This window comes from Phaenicophaeus curvirostris, chromosome 3, assembly GCF_032191515.1.
Source record: "Phaenicophaeus curvirostris isolate KB17595 chromosome 3, BPBGC_Pcur_1.0, whole genome shotgun sequence".
NCBI lineage: Eukaryota > Metazoa > Chordata > Aves > Cuculiformes > Cuculidae > Phaenicophaeus > Phaenicophaeus curvirostris.
Genome location: NC_091394.1, coordinates 30,528,630 through 30,545,358, shown reverse-complemented (window position 1 = coordinate 30,545,358; position 16,729 = coordinate 30,528,630). Strand labels below are relative to the sequence as shown.

Here is a 16,729-nt window from a genome sequence, read left to right as displayed (position 1 = left end):
ATTCACTCAATGCTTATGCTCAAATTGGCAGGTCTGCTCAGTGACTGAACACTAATTTCCTGTACCTTTTTCGCAGCCTTTACACCTGCAAGGACAAAACATGGCATTAGAGCAGGGTACACTTAAAGAAGAGCAAATTTAGAAACACAGGTGAAAAATTTCTACATGTATATTGCATTCAAACAACATCAGGTTATTTTGCTTCAGGGTTTAAAAGAAACAGTTTGAATATTCACTTAAATAAAAACGACCCCAAATTTATTCATAACAGTAAAATGTTTCTCCATTATTGAAATCTTTGCCCAACTTCTTCTAAATCTAACATTTAGCTACCATTCTCACCTTTAAAACAGTGGGAGAGCACTAGGATTTCATTTTGTTCATATAGATTCCTAAGAACTTAAAATTCTTTGTCCCTGAAGGGCTATAGATCAATGCAGCAAAAAAGGAACCACAGTAAGCAAATTTATCATTTCAATTGCCTGGGCAAAGTTCCACTGTTTTATGTTATCACTTAAGTTACTAAATTTTGCAGTAACTTAATTCCCAATTGGTATATGGCCTAATCTAACTTTATTTTGCTCACAGTTTATACAAAGTTGCAGTAACAATGAGAGCATTCTCCTCAGAGACTAAGAATAGCCTAACACATTTCCCCTGTTCCTCACCTATTTCCCAAGAAAATGCCAAGGCACATTGCTAGTACTGTGTACAGCAGACTGTTTGCCTGTATTTTTAAGGGTGTAATTTCATTTTACAGCTCAGGTCATAGAATTAAACTCATTTTACCCTTCTATATTTGGCTGGAATTTCACCAATATTTATATCAACCAGCCAATTTGACATGGATTTTGAGCTACGCTTTGTTTCAAAGCATGGGTCCCTTAAGAATGTGCAGCCTGAGCTTCAGACCTTACCTTCCATCTGGTGCCTCTTGATCATGGCTTTGTCCTGCCTCATCTTCATTTTGGGAAGGAGCTGGTGGCTCCTCAACTTCTTTTTCGCTCTTACCAGCATTTCTCTTCCCTTCATCCTTCCTCTCCTCTTGTCTTTCATCTCTAGACACCTGATACTCCTCCTTCTTCTCCCCACCTGCTGGGGACTCACTCTTTATCTCCTGATCAGTTATCCGTTCACAGGCATCATCACCACCACCTTCTTCTTGCTGTTTTTCTGTAGTGAAGGATTTCTGAACAGAGCTTCTCCTGTAATTATAATAGCTTTCAAAAGCCAAACTTTCTCCTTTCTCCGCTGGCCCTTCAGTATGAAATTTGGGAGGATCCATTTGAAGCAGAACAGAACTTTCCCTCTCATTTTCCTTGTTGAGCTTATCAACTTGTTCCTGAGAGCAGGACTGTCTCTTCTGGATGGCCCCCTCTGTAAGTGAACAGATTACCAAGGAATCTGTCAGTCATTCACTGATAGTCAGTAACAATATTAAAGTAGGGTGCACACTGAGCATAATTTTTTGTTGCATTTTAAAGTAGGAACTTGCTTTCATCTTCCACTTTCAAGGTCAGTGTAAATGTCTCCTAAGTAAGAGAAGACTACAAGGTTATCATGGATCACAAACTCTTCCTCTCAAACACAGCACCAGAAAACATTTTTCCTCACTCAAATTTATTATCCGCCAAGTCAAGGTTAATAAAGTTCTCATGCAAAACACTTTTTTGAGCAGTTCGCCACTATGTGCACAGTCATGTGAAAAATATGACGGTGTTGCTTAGACAATTCTCACTTATGTCAGTGAGCACACCCATAACCCAAGCAATTTCACTGGAGCTGCTCAGGACAGCGAGGGCTGTTTCTGTGCAGCTGTACACTTGCGAACTAGAAACTAACCAGAAAAAAAAAGATATTCTAACCTTTTGAATCCGGTGGCTTCTTCTCTTTTGTTCTTGTCTCATTCAAATGTGACTTTTCTTTGATCACCTGTGGAGAAGGCAATTAATGCATTAGTCAGTGTATACAGTGTTCATGCTGTATTGTTCCTCATGAAACTGAAGCCTGATATTTTTTTCATCAAATCCAAGTACAGCATGTTCTAACTCAACACTTTTCCTACAAATTATGGTCCTTATTTTAATCACTACCAAGCTAATCAGATTGGTACCACTGTGAAGCAAAAGAAATTATCTCAGTTGTAATCAACATCAGTGTTGGCATAAACGTAGCCCAGAAAAGATCAGGATGGAGCCTCTGGGACTGAAAAAAAAAAAAAAAGCATCCAGAAATGAGCTGTTGCTCTGCACTAGCTTTGTCTGCTAAAACCAAAGTTAGTTAAACTGAAGCTAGGAATATTTACTATTCTAGTAAAATGTTCAGTAACAGTTCTACTAACATATTTCAAAAAGTTTTTTGCTGTTAATCAACATCTGGTAACAGCATTTTTAATGATCCAATAATTTATTACAGACTGACTGAAACAGTTACCAGGAACCAGAGCATATAAACCGTAATGTCAGCCTTGTGGCTTTCACTTATCTACGTTTTACAATGTTACAGTGACATCTAGAGGTGCTTTATATCAAGCCAGCTCCTCCTAAAAATCTATTACTGTTACCTTTATGATTATTTATTCATATTCCTATGGCTCAGTGTGCATTTTCATTGGCCACTCCTAGACTTGTAGTAGGACAATGACCAGAATAAATCACGGTGTCTTTTGTTGTTCGGTGCTCCTGTTCCACCTGCCTTTTTTTCTCTCATAGTACTATGAAACTGGCATGACCATTAGTAATAGATCCACAGGGAGTGAAAAATGCAGATACTCTCCAACATTTTCCAGAGAGTCTAGTTTTGGTCTTTGAGATACCAGCTGAAGCAGAGTAATACATATTTAAACAAAATACACAGGCCATGCACTTAATTTTGAGTGTCTTAATCATGCAACCAGTACCACTGCTTCTTCATATTGTACTCCAGGCTTGAATCAGTCCTACTACTAAACATTTGTTCTTGTAAACCCTCTGCATTTTTTATGCTTTATCTTTTGGGTTTTAATTTCATCAGACTATACAGAAAATGGACATGATATTAAAGAAATGTGTATCAGCTATAAACACAGAGTTCATGGGAAAGAAGATTCCAAGAGACGCAAAAATAGTTGAGAAAAACTGTGTGAAACTGCATGAAAGGTTTTCAGCAGGATTTCTTCAGAAAATCTTGATCTGCAAGAGACAAAGAAACTGTAACATGAGCATAAGGACTTGAACTGACATCTATTTGCAACGCAGTTGTTCCCAGGAAGACATAATCTGCAAGGTGAAAAATGCCTATATACAACTAGGTAAGTATCCTTGAAATAAAAATTGGAGCCTTGTTCATGCAGAACTTAAATGCAAATGTCACAATTACAGATGGATCACAGGGAATAAACCAATGCTCATTCTGGTTTGGTTTGGTTTGTTTTTTTAATGGTGAAAAGCACTAAAAGAAGCAGGGAAAAGCCTCAGACTTATTCATTCTGCAATGTGACCGCAATTAGTAATGCACTCAGATTCCTGTAAGTATGTCAAACTCACCGTACCACTGAGGACATCAGCTCTGACCAAATACAGTCAGCTGAACAAATAACCAGAGAAACGGCCTCCAAGCTCTTTGATGCTTGGGGCCAGATTTCACTTCTACATTCAGAATTAATTGCAGGCACACAGTGCTTCCTACTAAATATTGCTGTAGTTTGCAGGTGTGAAATACAGAAGCCAGCTTTGAAAATCCTTCTGGTGGAACACCGGACGATGCTGAATATCTGAAACTGCCAGGGTGTTACATAAATTACTACAATGTTTATTCAAGCATAACTCCTGATCTTTTAGATTTTAACAGCAGAGTTCATACTAATTTGCATGAGAAAAAAAAAAAAGAATACAAATGAAATATTTACTGGTATCCCTCAAAATCAATAAAAGTAGCTATCTGCAATAAATATATTGTCAGTAGTGCACTAGAATAAAACACAGATACAAGGACTAGGTCATAGAATTATAGAATCTTAGAATCATAGAATGGTTTGGGTTGGAAAGGTCCTTAAAGATCATACAGTTCCAAACCCCCTGCAGGGGCAGGGACACCTTCCACTAGATCAGTTTGGCCAAAGTCTCATCCAGCCTGGTTCTGAACATCTCCAGGGATGGGGCATTCACAACTTCTCTGGGGAATCTGTTCCAGTGCCCAGATAAATAGATATGGAACTATCTGTAGATACATAAGTAGTCTATACATAAGCATCACAGTTTTCTCCATGTTTTGTTAACTGTAGCAATGTGTTATTTCAACTTGACAAATCTTGACTCGGCCATAAAAACATGAACTGTTGCTCATTATTTCTTCCCTGTAAAGGGTAGGGTTGCACCAGGTTCTCTGGAGCTGACAAGAGGCAATGGATCCCTTCCAGCCCAACCACAGGAGGTACAAAGACCTCCTTGTAGCTTGCCAGGGGCATGTGCTCCCAGGATGTCTGACCCCAGGCAGTCAGGCCAGCCTCTTTAAGACAGCACGCAAGGCCATCACACTCCTCTGAAAATCTAATCTTAAAGGTGTGGTAGTTCATCAATGTCTTCCATCCCACTTGACTACTATTCTTCGTAACACCCCTCTTCCTTCAGTCTGTTAGCAGTGCTTTCTTAAGGATCCTCCGAACTTAATTCTTATGGGACTTCATTTATTTATTGTTCTTCCCGAACTTTGGTGGCAGATACCTTTTGCCAGTCTGTATTTTCTAAAACTATGGAAATCAATATTTCTTAGTGGAATTTATACCTCCAGCTTATCTTTTCCCTTTTCTTTAATGACTTGAATATGCAAAATGAGGTTAATGACACTACAGTCACTCTATTCATACGAGTCCTAAGTTTTCTTTGTATTTTTCATTTATATTTCACAGAAGGTTAAATATGAAAGGTTGCATTGTGATCCTGCAAAATATACCAAAGCAAAAAGGTGTTTGTACCTATACAAGTTAGTATTATCCCCAAAACTACGTTTTCCAGACTTAAACATGCTGTTGCATGGAATAAAAGCCCATGTGATGATAACACAATAATGCAAGAGACTCAGGAGGCTAAAACTTCAGTACAAATCAATAGAAAAAAACACTTTTGGAAATTATTTAAACTTACTTAGAAAGTACATTATGAAACCTGTAGAAATTAAGCAATAAGCAATCATATTAAAAAGTATAATATATTTAAACAGAAATTTGAAATGCAGAGAAAAATTAATGTTTTTTATAGACATCTGACTCATTTTTAATGAGCTGTACTTAGTTAAATTCTTTCTTTATACTGTAGCAGTCCTACCCCTGGAATGTTTTCCTAGCTAACTTTCAGATTTTTTTTTATTCACCTAATAAAACTCTCTGATTTTTTTTTCCTGCTGCAAAAATTTTTGTAATGAATGGCCTCATGAAGCAGCCCCAACCTTTTAATTAGAGATCCTTTATCACCCCATCACATTTCATTTGATGTCAAGACATTATTGTCAACTTCAATCAGCTGATATTGAGTAAAAAAAAACCTGCATATGCCCAAACCACATTTCTTACTCAGTGTCTGTTTCTCACATTCTTAAGATACTTTTCAGAGCTTTGTTATGGCAAGACATCCTGCGTTTGTGTAAGACCTGATCACTATCCATTTATCAACATGACTAAGTTACTTGAGCTTTGTGATGTATTCATTTCACAGACAGCCACAAATCAGCTACGGGCTTTGCCACCTGAGCATGTTATGGTGGATGCTCCTAGTATCTCCACATCGGCATGTGGGAGAGTGCATTGTGTATGACAGGCATACATGATGAGCTTTGAAGTAAGATTTTTTTTTATCTCAAATTGATCGGTATAATTTTAATGTCTCTGGAATACAGGGAGGCCTGTAAAAATGGCCAAAAAATCCAAGGCTACCAATCCATAGAATCATAGAATTGTTTAGGTTGGAAAAGACCTTTGAGGTCATAAAGTCTGACCATAAACCTAACAGGGTCACCTCTACCTCTTAACCATGTTCCTAAGTGCGACATCTACACAACTTCTACATCCCTCCAGGGATGGTGACTCAACCACCTCACTGGGCAACCTGCTCCCGTGTGTGATAACTCTTTCGGTGAAGAAATTTTTGCTGATATCTAATCTGAATCTTCCCTGGCACAACTTGAAGCACCTTCCTCTCATCCTATTGCTTGTTACATGGGAGAAGAGACCAACATTCACCTTGCTACAACCTCCTTTCAGGCAGTTGTAGAGAGCAATAAGGTCCACCCTGAGCCTCCTTTTCTCCAGACTAAACAATACCAGTTCCCTCAGGTGCTCCTCTTAAGACTTATGTTCCAGCCCCTTTACAAGCTTTGTTGTCCTCTTCTGGACATACTCCAGCCCCTCAAAGTCTTTCTTGTAGTGAGGAGCCCAAAACTGAATACAGTATTCAAGGTATGGCCTCACCAGGGTCCAGTATAGAATGACAATCACTTCCCTTGTCCTGCTGGCCACACCATATCTGATACAAGACAGTATGCTACAGGTCTTCTTGGCCACCTGGGCATGCTGCTGGCTTATATTCAGCCAGCTGTCAATCAACAACCCCAGGTCTCACCAGGCAGCTTTCCAGCCACTCTTCCCCAAGCCTGTAGCGTTGCATTGGGTTTCTGTCACCCAAGTGCAGGACCAGCACTTGGCCTTGTTAAACCTCATACAATTGGCCTCAGCCTATCAATCAAACCTGTCCAGATCCCTCTGTAGAGACTTCCTGCCCTTAAACAGACCAACACTCCTGCCCAACTTGGTGTCATCTTGCAAACCTACTGAGGGTGCCACCTCCTAAAATCACAGCATTCAACATTGCCTGGCATTGACATGTCCTTTCACCACATCTGGGAAATCAAACTAACCTGTTACTATTAGTTTTGGGTTTCTCACCTGAACAAATCAGAGGCAACATCAGGCAAGCACAAATGTTGGAGACTTTGGCGGCTTGTCTTACCAAGATAGACTCACATCGACCCCTTCTCTATACTGCTCAACGCCCTTGCGTGTATGATGAATAACAGGGTGCCGTGTGCTTCAGAGGTACACGTGTGCCTCATATGCACCTGTGTCGTATCCCTAAAACTTTCTAGGTAATATACTCCACGTTTTCCCACTTTACGTTGCTAAAGTGGGCTCGATTATTGTCACAGTGTGAGAAAGAAGAGAAAAAAAAATCCAGCTTAAAAGCCAAATCAGTGGCAGATATTTATAACTGCAGACATAAACCCCCCATCTGTCAAACTACTCAGGCAATATTTTGCTACAATACCAGTTAAGTAGTCTCATTGTTAAGAGAGTATTTCTCAGCTTTACCAACTTATCTGAACTAAGCATGCAATGATATGAATGGCAAATATCTTCAGATTTCTTGAACTGCCTTTCCTAAGCTGCTCTGGGGAAATCACACTGGGTCACAAACTTCAGAAATCATCCCTACAGCTCTGATGACTCACTTTAAATTGGACTCTAGAAATGCAAGTTTCCTAATAACACACTTCATTTAACAAGACGGGGAGCGGGGCGAGGGAGGATGAAGCAGAAAGATCTCTTTATCTACCCTTTACAGACAGATTTTCTCCTGTGCCATCTCACCATGCAAGCAGTGCCCAGCGAATGGAGTGTGGTGAGACTCCTCCCAGGTTCTGCCGGTGCTGCTGCCTAGCCAGCCATCACTGCTCCTCCTCACTGGTGCATGTGTGTGCAAAACCCAGGATACTGCCGGGATGGCACCAAATTAATCGCACCCCAGAGCAGCTACCTTTGTCATCAAAAGCCAGTGTGGTGGAGACTCCTGCCTCGACTTGCTCTCCTGGACTTATCAGTTATCTCTTCATCTTCATCATGAGGTCTCCCTAGCTTTGCAATAGAATTGTAATGGACTCCTAAAACAGTTGCTGTAACACAGGCATTAATGTCATGCCCATAAGCCATTCAAGGTGGCATGCAGGTTATTTAGAAATCAGCTGTGCCTGCTTTGATTCCACACATTCCTCAGAGTTGTAGAAAAAGCAGCACAGCAACAACAGTGCCAAGGGCAGTATCCTACCAGGGAACATTGTAGAGCAGAGAGCAAATTCTGAGGTGAAATGAAAGCAAAATTAAATAGCATTCTGAATTGAAAGGGCATGAAAAACCTCCCATGGCTGCCAGTAAAGAAGAGAATGGGGAAAACAAGATGAAAATGTCATCTGGAGAAAACATATCGTTTATAAACAAAGTCACAGAGAGAATTATAACTCTAATATAGAATAGCTTACTCAAAACCTGGACTACTTCTACCAAGAACCATCAGTCCTGAAGAGAAGAGGAGCATTCCCTAGCAGAACAGCAGCTGAAGGCGCTGACTGGCTACATTACCCAAGCAACAGATAACCCATCTGCTGAAATTCTGTGGAAAGCCTCTACTCTCAAAAACACCAGGGATGCCAGAAACTCTTGCAGACAAACAAAAAAAAAAAAAAAAGAAAGAAAAGAAAATTAAACAGTTCCTGCCTATTTGGCTGTAATATGAAAAATATACAGAACATGGCCAATCTGGAGAGAATTTAAATAGTGCATAAGGGGCCTGTTAGTATTTGTAGGCAAAAAGAAGGAATCAGAAGAATGGTTATAGACTGAGGCTGAATGAATCTTAAAACACAGGTGGCAAACAGCAGTTTCATTGCAGACTCCTACTAAAACAGCCAGTAAGTTGTAATTGCAGTGTGATACCTGCCCAGCAGGGACAGAGGGTTCAGACAGAAGGAACAGTTCCCACTGCTGGGGTGTGTTGTGTGTGGGAAACACCCTCAAACTGCTAATAGTTATTAGTCCTATGGCAAAGCCTGTAGAAACAGCAGGAGACCAAGGTTACAGCAACCTGCAAATACTAACTTTACAATGGTAACAACAGTGATTTTCTGACTCTCCAGGTGAGTATTTGCAGGTTAATAGTATAGTACCCCTAAACTGTTTAATTTGGAGGAAATAAGTGAAGTATTATTTTACCTCTTTCTTTATAAGTAAAAGGAAAAGGACTGAAAACAGAATTACAGAGTCATTTCACAACAGGATTATCACAGACTACTTAAAAAGGTGAGTTTGAGGAAAACCTCAAAATTTTTAAAGACCCTTACTGTAGAGCTGTTGATTTCCCTAGGTGACAATAGTGAGAAAATAGCTTAAAATGACAAGTAATACATGCTACTTTTCTCAGCCTTGTGGCACTAAGCTGAGAGACATTTGGCCGCATCAACAAAGCTGGGAGTATCTGCCGACTACAAAATATTATAACTCCAACCCACAGCAGAAATAAACTAGCCTCCTGTATGAGGCAGTGGAGGTATTTCAGAATGTCAAAAAAAAAGGTAGGAAAACCAGAAATTTTGCTTCAGAGAAGAGTGATCCCTATATTTTGCAAGAGCACCAATAGTCCCTGTGGAGCCTGTGATCTGAAGAAAACTGTTCTATCTGCTGCTGAAGCCATAACAGAGATTACATGCCCTAGCTGCTTATTACCCACTCTTTACCTCTCTCCCATTCCCCCTCTTTCCTTCCCTTTGTTCCGCCTTTTCCGCTGCTCTCTGCTTAATCTGGTTCTGTAAAATAAGCCAATTAGGAAACATTAAAAAACAATCCTGCAATTAATAAAGCAAAGAGCAGCACCTCTCCAAAGAGGAAAGGATGGGAAGGTAGGTGATTAAGCAGTATGTAAACACAATCTACTACCTTATCCAGATGTATCCAGGGCCACCTACTGCACCATCTACTAGTAATTAAGAATTATTGGATTCTTTTGCAGGACCAGGTTGTATTCATCAGAGAGCTCAGCCATTAGGATTAAAAGGTGGCATTTGATTGTAGCTGGGGCAAGGTGGATGACAAATAGGCACATCACCCAAAATATCTGACCATTTGTAGCATTGCACAAAGGTAGGTACTGTCCTTCCAAATTATCTGTAGCAAATGGATCACCTTGCTTATGGCCATAAGGAAACAGAATAGGACTGTGTATGCCTGAAGTGATTGTAGGATTGCTCAATGTTGCCATATGCAGGCCATCGTGGATAAAAGAGTTGTTGGTCTTACTGCCTGGCTGCCAGCACTTCTGCACAGTCAGCATTGTTCAAAATTGTCATCAGATAGGGACTAGAGACAGGGACAAGGACTGTGTTAACAGAAGCAAGGATTGATTTCTGCATAATCAGGTAATTTTGTTCATTGCTATGCCACCAAGTATCAGTGGTATGTTTCAGGTGTAAAACTCTTCAAGGGTGAGATCCCCTATTTCTTTATTCCTTTGTTTTTCTTTTTGCTTTTGTCACAATTGGAAACCTCTCTTATAAATCCAGTTTGAATACACAGCAGGCAGAGGCACAAGCAATCAACTTCACAGTCTCATGGACCAGTCTTTTCCCTAACTTGCTCGGAAATGCTGTTCCTTCTCCCTCAGACAGAGGACAGTCTGTCCTGAATGCGGGTAAATGCTGGCTCCTACCAAACTGACAGACGATCTCAGCAGTCTCTACTGAAAGATATCCCACCGTGTTCCATTATTCTTAATGCAGGGCTGAATCTAAGTCTGGTTTTACTTAAACACAAGATGACTAAGTGTTTACTAAAACCAGCTGTTGTTCACAGGATAGCTCGATAATTTTATGATGGTTCTTTACTAATAAATCAAACACACAGAGAGGAAGGTAATGACAAGCTAACATATGTATGCTATCTCATAAAACAAACAAAATATTAACAATGTAATAATACTATCAGCATGATTCCAGACATGTTCATGTCATCTTACTTAAATTCTTCTACTAGACAAGCTCCTACCAAGTCCACTCAACATTGCTGAAAGTCTGCCTAAACAAAAATGAATCAGTAAGAAGATTACAAATGGAGATGTTGTGGGGGAAAAAGAGACTCTGCTAACCCCTCTCCTCCTTGGCTATTCGTCAGTATAGCTGAACAAATAAGCTGTAAACTCTCTACTGTGTCTCTACCATTCTAGGTCCTCTGTGGCCTCCCAGGAGCACTGATCTGCTCCTTCCACCACACCCACCAGCTCCTACAAACTCATCAGTCTCCTCTTTTCTCTTAGCCTGCATTTCTAGCACAGAGAGCCTTACACCTACTCAGGCCTCCAGGAACCGCCAGTTCATTAACATCCCAGGCCTGATTCAATTAATATTTATAAATAGTGTAGATGAATATGTAATTTCACCCAGACAGGTAGAGCTCTACCACAAACTGCAGTGATTGCAGAAATGACCTGTGGGTCTCATTATGACGGGGGTTTTATATCAGGTGTTTTTATTGATGTTTAGAAAAGTAAAAGAAGCCCTAAACTCAGGTGCTCAAATTATATGATCTTTTCTCATCAAAGTAAAGGTACAAAAGAAGAAACCTTCTCTTTTGTTAAAACTCCTTTATTAAAACCAGTCCAACCTGAATGCTTAAGGAAGGCCTGTAAAAAGCACTTTTGCTGTCAGTCTCCTTTGGTAGGGCAGCAACTTCTCCCTTCAGTTAATGAAGCTCTGGAAACAGGGCTGCCTATTTTATATCCTTACGTAGTAGCAGATCAGCCAGTTCAGCTGACAGAGCTTTATAAAATGCTACTCAACACTGACCACTATTTTTACATTTCCTATAATGGCTCAAATGCTTTTTGCCTGCCTGAGAGGTGAGGCTGCCTAAGAGTAACAAAGCTGAAAAGCACCTGGTTTGCTGGCCAGACCAGTCTGAGTAATGTTGAGTGCTTCTTTTTTCAAGGAATGCCATTTCCAATAATTCCTCCACACAATGTTTTCCTGCTCAAAAACTTTAGGAAAATAAATTCAAAAATTACTCTTCAAATGCATCAAAAGCAAAGCCTGTAAGTGACTGTTTTGCATAAAAAGGCGGGGGAGAGGGGGAAGCAAAAATTTATATGAAAGGCAACCTTTTTGGTTCACCTCAGGTTAATTAAATATCAACAAACTTATTTAATTCCTTGATTTTCTAATGCTACTGGGCTTCTTTACCAAACATAGACTATTTAAACTACCTTACAAGAGCCTATCAACATCAATGGAGCCTTTCAAGAATTTTTTGTGGTCTTTTAATCTGACCTGTAAAGAACACGATGAAACTCCCATTATGGGGACACAGGCATTTTTTCCCCTGAGGAAGTTTACACAAGCTGTAGCTCCAATTACAGTAACTCTACCTCAGACCCCAGTTTAGAAGTACCTCCCTCCCTCTGGATGTCAGCAGAAATACCAGACTGGAACAGCACACTTAAGTTGTTCTTTGAAATAAAGGACATGCATGCGTACATGACCTGACCCAAGGAGGATTTTTATCAGTTTCACTAAGCTCTAGACCCCACTGCATATAATAACTGCTGCAATTTGATACCCCTAGATAATTATAAATCCAGAGAAGATCACAGTAAAAAGTATGACCAGGATCCAAGCCTCCTGACACTGGTGTCAATCTTTGTCACCTATGTCAATGACCCCTGTTTATGTTTTACAACTGTAAAGAAATTATTAGGAAGAAATGAATGAATTTATCAGTCTGCAGATTTTCTGCCTCTTTTCCAGTGAAAATTGCTCATTTTTTTCTCACATTTTTCATGTTTAGAGAATATCGGTTGCTTCTCTTAAATGTTAACAAAATACAAAAGCTAAGCATGTAGCAAAAGATATTTGTAGCTTGTAATCATTCCTGACAACATGAAACACAAGCCTGGGCTCACCTTTTCACTTTTTTTCTTGCGCAGGTCATCAGCTGTTGTCTCCGAGAAAATTTGCATCCTAAAAAGATGTCCATCTTCTTTCGTATAATCTCCTGCCTTGCAAAGTTTACGTTTTTGAATATGGCGTTTTACACTTGAATTATGGATTACTAATGTTTTAACCTTCTCAACCAAAGGCCCTACAAGCTTCTGTAGTCCAGAAACACTTTGTTCCAGTCCATCTAGTCTTTTAACCTGCCGTTCTGCATTCCTGTTTATATCAGAAAGAGATTTTTCCATTTTAAGGCAAAGCCTCTTCATTTTATTACTTCTCAAATTTTTGTTTCTTTCCATCCTTAATCCAGGTTCAGTTGTTTCTGCCTTTACAATCTCAATGTCTTTTTCAATGCAACAGACTTCATGGGAAACGCTGTTAAGCTTCATAAGGACATTGTCCTGCAGAGTCAACAGCTGATCTATTTTCTGTTCGAGGGAGGCAAACTTCTTATCCATGATGTTAAAACTTTCAGATGTGCTGACATCACTGCTTGCAACATGAAGAATTTGGGGATGTTCCATTCCATTATCAGGCCCTTGGTTTTGCAAAGGATTTGGATCAAATATTTTGGCCAAGTTGTTGACCATAGACGTAGAACAGCTCTGCCTGCTGGATGTGGTCATTTTGCTGGTTTGGGTAGGGAAAGGAAATGCTCTGATGATCAGCTGCTTGAGGACAATATCAGTTGCAAAGGCTTTCCATCCAGACTGCTCAGACACACAGCCAAGTTTGGCAACTCCAGCTAAAATAATTTATAAACTGCTCTCATATATTTGATGAAAAGAGAGGAAAGAGACACCCAAATTATTTAGGAAGAAAAAAACCTTTGATCCATTCTTCTTTCTATCTATCTATCTATCTATCTATCTATCTATCTATCTATCTATCTATCTATCTATCTATCTCCAAATGAAGTGAATGCACATCCTAAATGCACTCAGTTCAGTGACATCAGCCCTAGCAGGGACTGAACTATTTGCGCTCCAATGGAATTTGACAGCAAAAAGGCTATGCGATATGTGAGAAGTCACTAAGGGTAGAGATACTTTGGCAGTGGTGTTGTTGCTTTTCAAAAGCCTCGTATGAAATGTGATCCCTCCTCTGAAGAGAATAAGGGCCTTTACTGGGACCTTAAATATTGCTGCTTGAAATTACTATGTCTTAAGGTGAGCTTTTCAGATTAAAACCTCTGTTGCTTCAGAAGCCTATTATGCCAGTCAGCACATCAATAGAGTGGTTAAAAACCAAATACCTTAAAGAAAGTAAAAGAAGAAGGAGATACTGCAATGCAGATATTTGAGAAAATCAGATTGCCTTTTTCTAATCGATATTTCAGCTACGACATAGCTAGCAATTAACTTCATAGTAAACACCTTTATCTATTTCTATATTTATCATGACTGTACTAATTTGCCACAAATGAAGACGCTGTTATGTTTTACTGTGATCTGGTCATACAAATTTCAAAATACAAAGCTTGATAGAGAGAATCAGTTCTTTGCTTTGCTTGCTTGCCAGTAAATGTCTCAAAACCAGTGATTAGCACTTGTAACGCAAATAGTTCATTTAAATTTTGGTTTTGCAAAAGGCCTTAATTTCTTTCAGAAAGACAAAGAATAAACACAATGACTCAGAACAGGTCCCTCCCAGGTGTAAGTCTGAATTGTTGAACATTTTTCATGTTAATGAGAAAAATAAAAACACTATTAAAAAGGAAGAATAAAACCAGAACCTCTCATCTAAAGTCAATTATATTCCACATGAGCAAGAAGCAGCTCAGTATGGATCACCTTGACAGAGAAAGGCTGCCTCTGAAATACAAAGAAAAGCCTACCTTGGAGAAATGACTGTCATAGACTGACCACACACAGGTCACTCTGCACTTGTGCCATACCTCTTACAGAAATGCACACACAAAGTCAGCCATCTGGTTATAAAACAGACAGACTACTGCTCTACTCAAAGAATCAAGAGCTTCTTTTGTGACTGGGTATTATTTCTTACACCAACTTCTGTTTCTCCATCCTTTAAATAGGGAGCACGAGGGATAATCAGGTAAAGCATGTAGTGCGTTTTGAATATCTAACATACTAAATAGCCTTTCAAAACTGCACCTGTTCACTAAATGAAGAACACAAATGGCCTTCTCTTTATTTTTAGGTGCCAAAGACATCTTTTAGAGTCAATCACAGCTGAAGTTTTCAAAAGTTTCCAAAGGCATTCTCCCACAGTCATTTATTAATCAACATGTAGTCAGTGTTGATATGGTAATTCAGGAGCTTGTTCTCCAGTTACAACAGGTTAATAAAGGAAAAAAGTTCCTAGGTGTGTTTGTCACCCTCTGAGAGTAGCATGTTACTGCAAGTGAAAGGTGAACTGTGGCCATGCATGACCCTAAAACGTGGACTGAAATCTCTTCATTACATAACAGGCATAACCAAGAGGTGACCACCACGTGTTATTGTGCATAGCATATTCATTGAGAAGATTGAGAAGGTTAAATGATTTTAAAATAGGAAACAGGATAGGAGGAAAAAAAAAAGACAGAGAGTTTAGGGATCCATATATCATGGTAAGAATAATATGCAAGGCAGCAGTTAAAAAAAAAAAAGGAAAGAACATTGAAACAAAGAACATCGCGTTGGTTTCAACAGAGAGCAGTTACGTTTAAATCCCTTTGCCTTCTTCCATTCATCTCTGTTTGAAACATAAACTAAACCCTCCTGACAGTTTCACATCTGCAGAAGCCCCTTTTAGACACAAACTTCCAGGCAAAGTGTCTGCATGTCTGTAAAATGGCCAGGTTTGAAGAGCCATTTATCTTGGATGAAACATCCCTGCAGGAGTTCACAGTGAGCTTCCCCTGTCCCCCCATGCCCTCTGCACAACAAAAAGGTTAAAGGTTTATTAGACCTTGCCACCCATTCAGCTAGGATTCCTGCTCTGGGGGATTGCATAGGCAAAACCTATCAGCCTCAAGGATCCTCTCCAAAAGGAACATAATTCTGTAAAAGCAAGGAAATTATTAAAAAAAAAGGGAGACATGCAGATAGTAATGGTAAAATCATGTGTTATATTAGTGCACACAGCCACATATGTTAAACATTTAAATCTCTCCTAACAGTTGCCCAGGGAAACGTTATGTGAAATACCTCAAACCAATACTATAAACACTAATAAAAATTTTAAGCTCTGTGAGGTAAGATCCTATTATCAAGTATCATCCGTAAAGTCCTATTGATTTAATACTATGCCATAACATTAAAAAATGCCAGATACTTTTAAAATGTAGCAAGCAAACTATAAAAATGCTTCATTAAAACCTCATCAGTATGTGTTAATAGTTGTGTCTGAAGCTGAAGTGAACTCGAAGAGAGAACTGCTTTGTAGTGGCTAGAAAAGAGGAATAAATGAAAGAAAGCTAATGTCGGCTTGCTTTCTGGTCTCTGATAACTCTTGCCAGTAACTTCTTCACAGCTGGGAATCTGTGATCCTTGCCTTTTGCTTTGTAAACTGGAAATAATCTTACCTATTCTGATACCTTTCATGAGTTCAGCCAGAATTAATTACTTATGAGAAAGTCTTCAGTAAAAAAATAGCATTATTCAAAGGATTTCAACATTTCTTTGTGGGGTTATCACAGGTATTCTATGAAATTCAATAATATTATATATAAATAATTTGAGATACTGTTAATTCCCAAATGTACTTCTCCTAGTCACTGAAAGAATCTCTTAGCAACTGTACTGATCATTAACACACAAAATAAGACCACAGAGCAGCTTTCTTATTTTCATCTTGCAATTTTTAGAGATTATTGGTCATTGGATTTGCACAGCATAAAAGCTGCTAAAAAGCCTGTTGGATATTAAAGGTATGAGCTGCAGCAATGGTTACCCTTCGTGAACTGAAAACAAAGAAAAATGCCCAACTGAAATACTGTATAAAG

At 39.2% G+C, this 16,729-nt stretch overlaps 1 protein-coding gene across 2 annotated transcripts in view; it reads right to left on the bottom strand.

Annotated features, from left to right (window-relative positions):
- The window catches only part of MYLK4 (myosin light chain kinase family member 4), a 34,098-nt gene extending 19,972 nt beyond the window's left edge, over positions 1–14,126 (bottom strand). For both annotated transcript variants that reach the window (XM_069853568.1, XM_069853569.1), the window contains exons 1-4: positions 12,744–14,126; positions 1,866–1,932; positions 918–1,377; positions 66–85 (exon numbers count right to left, since the gene is read on the bottom strand). In XM_069853568.1, coding sequence (XP_069709669.1) covers positions 66–85; positions 918–1,377; positions 1,866–1,932; positions 12,744–13,403 — 1,207 coding nt within the window. In that variant the 5' untranslated portion in view covers positions 13,404–14,126. The remainder of the gene's footprint in view (positions 1–65; positions 86–917; positions 1,378–1,865; positions 1,933–12,743) is intronic.
- Between the last annotated feature and the right edge of the window lie 2,603 nt (positions 14,127–16,729).